This window comes from Acartia tonsa, chromosome 12 (genome assembly GCF_053477335.1).
Source record: "Acartia tonsa isolate MP-2025a chromosome 12, ASM5347733v1, whole genome shotgun sequence".
Classification (NCBI taxonomy): domain Eukaryota; kingdom Metazoa; phylum Arthropoda; class Copepoda; order Calanoida; family Acartiidae; genus Acartia; species Acartia tonsa.
In genome coordinates this window covers 28,072,694-28,080,584 of record NC_137271.1, presented here as the reverse complement: position 1 = coordinate 28,080,584, position 7,891 = coordinate 28,072,694, and the positions used below count along the sequence as shown (strand labels likewise).

At 30.4% G+C, this 7,891-nt stretch overlaps 2 protein-coding genes across 4 annotated transcripts in view; both read right to left on the bottom strand.

The window, feature by feature from the left end:
• Positions 1–7,891, bottom strand: part of LOC145334613 (cell death-inducing p53-target protein 1-like) — a 345,932-nt gene that overhangs the window by 301,152 nt on the left and 36,889 nt on the right. The gene's annotated exons all lie outside the window — the stretch shown is intronic.
• Positions 32–6,396, bottom strand: LOC145333281 (carbonic anhydrase-like). Its single transcript, XM_080178411.1, has 14 exons — positions 6,250–6,396; positions 5,206–5,262; positions 4,416–4,496; positions 3,924–4,047; positions 3,356–3,539; positions 2,848–2,901; positions 2,731–2,765; positions 2,248–2,400; positions 1,962–2,042; positions 1,804–1,868; positions 1,625–1,681; positions 1,051–1,122; positions 299–345; positions 32–221 (listed from the first exon to the last, which is right to left on the bottom strand). Exons 1-14 carry the CDS (start codon positions 6,281–6,283, stop codon positions 141–143), a joined length of 1,125 nt encoding a protein of 374 aa, XP_080034537.1. The 5' UTR covers positions 6,284–6,396; the 3' UTR covers positions 32–140.

Here is a 7,891-nt window from a genome sequence, read left to right as displayed (position 1 = left end):
ATATTTAAAAAAATTTACCAATAAAAGGTAAAAAAAGGCCAGGATATTATATTTAATTAGCAAGCAATGAGACACAAGTAAATCACAGCAAATATAGATATTTTCATCAAAACCACAACAACAATTTTTAAAAAAAATTCTCAACAAGTTCTAGGACAAACAAGCCTCCGTCCTATTCTCCTTCTTCTGCAGCATCTAGTTCTTTCATTATCAATCCTAACCTATGTTAGATAAATATTCTGTATCAATTTTTAGAATTTTAAATTATTGTTTTTAATAATTAATTATTAAGTCTTACCATACATTCAGTAGGAAGACAGACTGGCATACCATCAATATTAAGCCCTAAATAATGTAAGTATGCATGAACAAGAGCAAGTGATTCTAAGCACCTTCCAGCAGTGATTTTAAATGTTTTTTTTTGGTGAATATACTAGGGTTTTGTTTAATATCATTATATAAATTTTTAAAAATAGGTTTCACCATGGTTTTATATAGGCATTTTTTGACTATATATCATCAAACATTTTGTTGAGTTCAAACTGCTATGACACAAAAGTAAACTTTTCATTGGAAAATATTAATTTAGAAAAAGGGATGGTAACTTGTAATATTGTAAATAGTTTTATTAGTGAACTTTCGTATTTTTAAGCATTTGATTATGTTCTGGAGTGTTATTTTATTTGAACCTTTGAACTCAACAAAGTATTTGATGATATTTCATCAAAAATGCTTGATATTTTAAATTTTCTTCATGGATACCCTTGGTTAAACGTATTTTTTTTTAGCTGGTATTACTATATCAAACATAAACCTAGTATATTCACACAAAAAAGAAGGTGCTTGCTCTCTTTTGTGCATAGTTCCCTTAAAATTTAATAAATCTTCTAATTGGAACTTAAATGTTATATGTAAGTAATAAATTGTTAAGAGAATAATTAGTGCTTTATAGTTATGATTCAAAAAATATATTAGTTATAACCCTTGAAAAACATAAATGAGGGTATAATGAAATTCTCCTGATGATGTATTGTGTGATGTTTTGTTTACCTGAAAACCCAGGAGTCAAAACAGATCCAGCCAATGCAAAGGCCATGCTAACTGCACTTGCTGCAATTGCTCCTTAATTAAGTTTAAAGGAACTTGTCTTGGTTAGAGAACTTTAAAATCACTATATCCAAATAAGAAAATATTTAGCTAAATTAAAGATCAATCTATGAGCTACAAATAAAGTAATAAATTTAAAGAATAGAGGCGGAAAGGGTTAAATAAATATAAAGTATACCCCCTGTTAAAGACCGCATAACGCAATCCTATGGGTCTTCAGATTAATTAGTAAAGTTCCTTACAACCTTACTACAATGTCAGCTTATGAGCTTTCTACCATCTTACGAAAAACAACTAACTGCAAACTTTTAGGTCTTTGGAAAAGGGTGACAGATAATTATCTGAATATACTTTTATACTATAGATCTATTAATAAGTAGCAAATACATATGAAATGTTATCCCAACCTTACAATTATCCTATCTCAAACTTGTCTTTACTGTGCTTGTAACTTTTAGGTTTATCTTTAGTCCCCTCTTTAAAAGTATTTTAAATATAACAAAGTAAGAAACTCTACTTAAAGCTATGAAGAACATTGATGGGTCAACAATGAAATTCCCAAATAACAGAATTCCTGAAAAAAAAATAAAATGTTTTTAGATTTTAAATAGCTAAGTTTCTATTTTTAAATTTTTAGCATGTTATACATATAATTAAAAAAAACACCTAACTATTGAAAATTGATTTCTTTTTCACCTGTACTAAAAACAGATACACCAAATGCATCTCTCACTATTTCATCAATTGTTGGCTCTGTAGGCCTATAATAAATTGCAGTTAAAACAAAAAAGATAAAAATTAGGGTTATAAAATTAATAGGGTTATAAAATTAATGTTACCTAAAATTGATTTACCTGTAAATAAGTGTTCTACTTCCAATTGGTTGAATAGGTCTATTTTTATCACTTAATGTTTGTCCATCAATGGATATTGCCCTGAAATCATTTTTAGAGTAAAATTGTTATTGTTCAATCAAAATATCATTAAGTTTGATATTAAAGTTTTCCAAATCTTCAAACTTTGGCAATTTTGAATTAGAGTTAAATATCTTTCTTTAGAACCAACTAAATAATCATGGGGTAATTTGAATTTAAAGTCAATTTAAATCTTAAAACTTTTGAAATAGCAAAAATGACTAACCTTAGTTTGCTTAGTTGCTTATCTGAGACAGTGATAGGTTCTTCAAAAACTATCCAATTTGCATTTGCACAGTTAATAAAAGGATGACTTCCTGTATATTTATAATAACTCCCAGCTAATCTTTCCAAGGGGATGATATCATTTAAAAATAACCTATCAAATATATTTTATAATAATGTTGTCAAAATTATATCAATTAATATTAATATAAAAAAATTAAAGCAAAAAATTACCAATGGCAAAAGACTGCATTAGTAGCTTGAAAAAAATAACTTTTAAACAAGATTTTAAAAAGACTGCAAAAAAACTTTTACCCAATGATTTTAGGACTTTTTAGAACATATTTTGAAGATTTTTAAAAGATCAAATAAAAAGGAATTCATATAGCTCAGATTAGCAATTAAATAAACAATCATTAAACTTTTTTTAGAATTTGTGAACAGTGAAAAAAATTAATTGAATATCAAAACATGTTTCATTTACCTTTGATAACCATCTAACGTGCTGCCAGTATTTAACTTAAAATATAAGTAATTATACACTTTAAGTATGTTATTAATTAATGATTTTGTTTCCAATCAAATTCCAAAGAATATTTACTTGATCTACCAGATTAAAATAAGGCTGAAGATTTTCATTATCTGAACTGCTGATCTGAAATGTTGTCATTATAATTGTCTGATTAAAAGTTCAAGATATATTTCATATATTTAATTATTTTGAGTTAAGAACTTTTTGTTATATCCTTTCTTAGATTATAATTGAGAGTTGAAACATGGCGGGCGCAGAATACTGGCAAACCTTTAGGGTAATCGGGGTAAAGAGCAAAAATATTCTGTTTCTCCCTAAAGGTAACGAGGATTTTTCTTGCCCATTCTTTTGATTTACTAATCTTATAATATTAAAAATTAAACTAATAAAATATTATTAAATCACATTTGTAACTGGACAAAGTGTCTCAAAAATCAGCCATGTAACGTCATAAAATGAGAGATTATTCATCTCTTTTTTGGGGGTTTTCTTTCCCACTTCTCTTTTCATCTCACCCAATTTTATGACATCATATGGCTGATTTTTGAGACACTTTGTCGAGGAATATCAAACTTGCCTGAAATAAGAAAGCAATTACAACCAAACTGTTAGGAGTTCCGTCTGTTTGAGATATGTCACTATAATTCCGATTGAAAAGAGTAATTTGAATTTCAGCAGGAAATTTTTTTCCATCTATTGAATGTTCTGAACCCTGAGAGCTGTTGCTTCCCAAGTAACCAAAAACACGACTAACCTCAAACCTTAAAAGTGAAAGAGTATGTATATAAATTGACAAATGTTTTGGGTGGGACGGTTGACAGCCAACCCCCCCCCCCCCCCTACATTTTTAATTTTAGTTTTTAAAAATAATTTTTTTTTTGGGGGGGGTGGGGTAATTTTTTTCTAGAGGCGATTTCTCTTGAAAGTGTGGTGGTACGAAACCCCAAAATAGTTATGAACCTACTCAGGACCTATAAAAAGTTACCCTGTAAAGGAGGAGAACCTGATCGGTTCAGCAATTAGCGAGATTCTTCGGTACAAACAGACAAAAGACAGGCTTAAGGACAGACATCCAATGGATAGACGGACATCCTGTTACATTATAATGAGGATTGTTGATTTAATGATGCTTGAAAAAAACGTACAAATCTGATCCAAGAACACCACCAGAAATTGTTGGATTAATAGATAAAAATTCTGAGTATGAATTATCTGCTTCATATGAAGGTGGAGAAGGAATATATTTTCCACTCATAGGTAAAAGATATTCTGAAATTATGAATTCAATATATTTTATAGTTTCTAATAAAAGTAATTTCAACTTATTGCTTGAAGATGATGACTCTAGGATTCTTGGTGTCTCCTCGGGTTCTAGACCTCTCCATGCACCTTGAAACATCCCCCGAGTCTTATGATTTTAGTGTAAAGCGTTCATTAGCCAATAAGACAACCAACTCTTTGATTGCAAAACCTTTGTCTGAGAAGTGTTTGGTAACGAGTTGCGCAGTAGGAACCATTTTAACGTCTTTAGTTATGACGCAGTTATGACGTCGAGATTCGAACTTATCACCTCCCTAGCGGACGATGAGCGGATGCGCTACGTGTTGAGCAACGGTCGTGGGTAACTTATGGCCTACTTGACAAAGTGAAATCTTCCTGCACAGATGTAACTCTAGAGCTTGAAATCAAATTTACAGGGGATGTTGGCTCACAAGTAACTGAAATTAAAGAAATATCTTCATTTAATAAATTGAAAAACACTTCAACGATTTTTAAGATACTAGCGGATGCATCCCTAGCATCTAGTGGCTCTAAATTCGAAGTTATATGGAAGGTATTATAAATAGTCTAAACCCCTACTAAGACTTATTTGAAAATAAAATTGCCTAAACCCATCTCAGAACATATTAGATGCTTCATTGTAAAGAAGAACTATATCGGTTCAGTGCCGATTATACCAACAACAAAATTAATTTGAAAAAAATCACAAAACTTATACGTGGTTTTTAGCTGTCGTTGAGGGGCAATTGACGCCTCCCAAATATTATTAAAGATTTATTTCAATTGTTGGTCATACCTTATACATGAGTTAAGTGGTTAATGCTATATACAGACAAAAAAATCTCACTATCCTTATATATCCGTATCCTTTTATTATATAAAGTAGTAAGCTTTTTTTGTCTGTAGCGAAGGATCTTGCTAACCGTTGAACCGATATGGTTCTCCTTTAGAGTGAAGCTTCTTATAGGTCCCAGGGTGGTTTTAGGCTGTTTAATTTTTCTAAAAAAGTCGTTGTAAGGTTTTAAGTTATTTTTCTGCACTTTCATGTCCCTTCTAATATCTCTAGATACTAGGGACGCAGCCGCTAGTTTTATATAATAGGATATCTAGTAAAACATTTATACATAGGTAAGCATTAATTAATACCTTGACGTTCTTCAATATCATCCTTAATGTCATTACAGCTGACTAAAGATATCAAAACTAAATTATATTTAAATTGTTATTTAGTCTTCTAATCATACGAAAATATTCATTATTTAAAAACAGAAAACAAAAAAGTTGGTAATAGTTATTTCTCGTATCGTATTATAAACGGCTTTCCGCGGATATAGAAAGTACAATTATAAGATTAAAACTAGTTTTTTTAGCCCCAAGGTGCCGGAGGCACCGGCTAAAAAAACTGGTTTTAATCTTATGATTGTACATTTCTATATTCGTAGAAAACTGGATATAATACGATGCTAGACATAGTTTTTTCGTATGGATGAGAACCGGTTCCTATCCACCGGATTCGAATGAATACGAGAAAATCTAATCCAGTATGGCTTTGAAACCAATTTATATCCGCTGGATTATAACCGGTTCTCAGTCATACTGAAAAATCGTGTATAGCATCGTATTACAGACAATTTTCCCCGAAAATTTAAAGAAAACTCATAATATCAATAGCAGTTTGGTTAGCCCGCGACTGGTTTTAATCTCATATTTTTTTTATTTTTGTATCTGTGGAAAGCTGTTTATAATATGATGCGATAAATAACTAATTTACATTTCACGTCATTTACAGTGAAATTTAACTGCATTTTTATTATAACTATGAGAACAAATGTTTTATGTTCTTGAAGTTGGTCAAGAAATATTGTACCTCTCTCAATTCTTTTAGAAATAAAAAAGGATGACAACATCCTAAAAACTTAAAAATCTAGGAATCGATCTAGAACCCCAATTAATTGAAAATATGAAGAATATGAACTTATTTAATCCATATGAATTTCAGGCGTCTATCTTCAATAGGAGCCGAGAAAATCACATTTCCACCAAAACGTTTCAGACGGACATTTCAAATTATAGAGCAGCTTTGCTACTAAAAAAATTAAACAATATTCTATTGTATAAAGAATATATTATAACTATTTCAGTTTTCCTATATTTATAACTTTATATTCCGATGCTCAACTAAACTTTTACTTAATGCCAGAAGATTTCTTAAGCAGTAACTCATTTTGCTATCAAGAATAAACTAAGCTAGACTTTTACTTTGAACACACATATCACGAAACAAAATTTGCACGACCCTATCTAAAAACCGCGCCAAAGCAAACAGGCATATCAAAATGGATCTGTTTTGGCTCAAAGAGTAAATCTTCAGTTTCCTAGGGCATTCTTAAAAGCGAAACTTTTCTAAAATTATGGTAGGTCCGTTCGTAACGGTTGACTCTTTTCGTTTCATTAAACAGGTAATACATGTCCTGTCGTTTTAAAAATTTGATGATGATTCCTATAGAAGTTAGTTACGACTTAGAAAGCGCAGCAACTCAATAATCGTTACAAGAAATGCCGCACGACCATTTAAACATGCGGATTTTTTACCTTTTTTATTCATCTGAATTTTTTAGACTTATGCATTAATATTTTGCTCATTAAGTTCTGACACTCTACAAGTTTTGATCTTCAATTTCAAAGCTTCGCTTTTATAGATGTTGTCATCCTTGTTTAATTGGATTGAAGCTAAATCCTGAAAGTGAAATTTAAGATAGTAATCTTTTTTAATCATTAATTAAGTATGAAGTGTGTAATACACATGAAAAGAAAAGCTAGTCAGTCTCTAGACAGTTGAGCTTATTTTATTATGGATTAGTACTATTTATAACGTTAAATATTCTTGCTCATTACTAACCATAGTATGTCTAGTCTATCTTTAGACTTTCTCTGTTGTTCAAACAAAACCTAAATATTTCAATGAAAATTATCCAGAATATATACTTATAATAAAGTAATAGGATGTCAATCTGTTTATACTGAAGGATCTCGCTAACTGCTGAACCGATATAGTTCTCCTTTACAGGGTTGCTTCGCATAGGTCATGAAGAGGTTTTTATAACTATATTTTGGAGAAGAAAATCGCCTGTAGAAAAACTCTCCGCTCCTTAAGTGCTCCTAGAAGCCTCTAGAACCGTAGTCGCTAGTAAAGCAAAACTATAAGGGTAATAGTGTTTTTTCATAAAAAGAAATATTCAAAACAAATTTACCATAGGGAGATCAACTAATCGCAAGCAAGCAAAATAGCCTTAAACACGAGTATCAGCTCATTTATCATCTCTAGAATCTTTTTATAGTTATCAGATAAAATATTGACTAATTACAAAACATTTACTGATCTTTTAGAACATTATTGTCCGTTCTAAGAATAATTAAATTACCTTTCCAAACATAATTTTTTTATCTAAAATGAAATCTTTGCACACATTAAGGGAGCATAATTGCTATCAAATTGCAAATTTAAAGTCTGTACTACTCATGAGAGGTTATTTTGTGTAATATTTTTGGAGTTGTACATCAATTTATCGGCCATTGTACTATCCCTTCAAATCCCTGATTCATTTTACATGCAGAGGATTCAAACATTATGTGTGGCATTAAGAAATTGTCCTTTCATCCTTTCAAATAAAACATCATCAGTTTGTTTGGGGTTTGTGAACTTTTGCAAAGAATTATATATTTTTAGTGGGTTTGGAGGACTAAAATAAGTCCCTAATAATAGAATAAAACCTGAATATTGTCTTTGATTTCTAAGGCATTTTGGATCATGGGAAGAAAACGAAGAAAACGC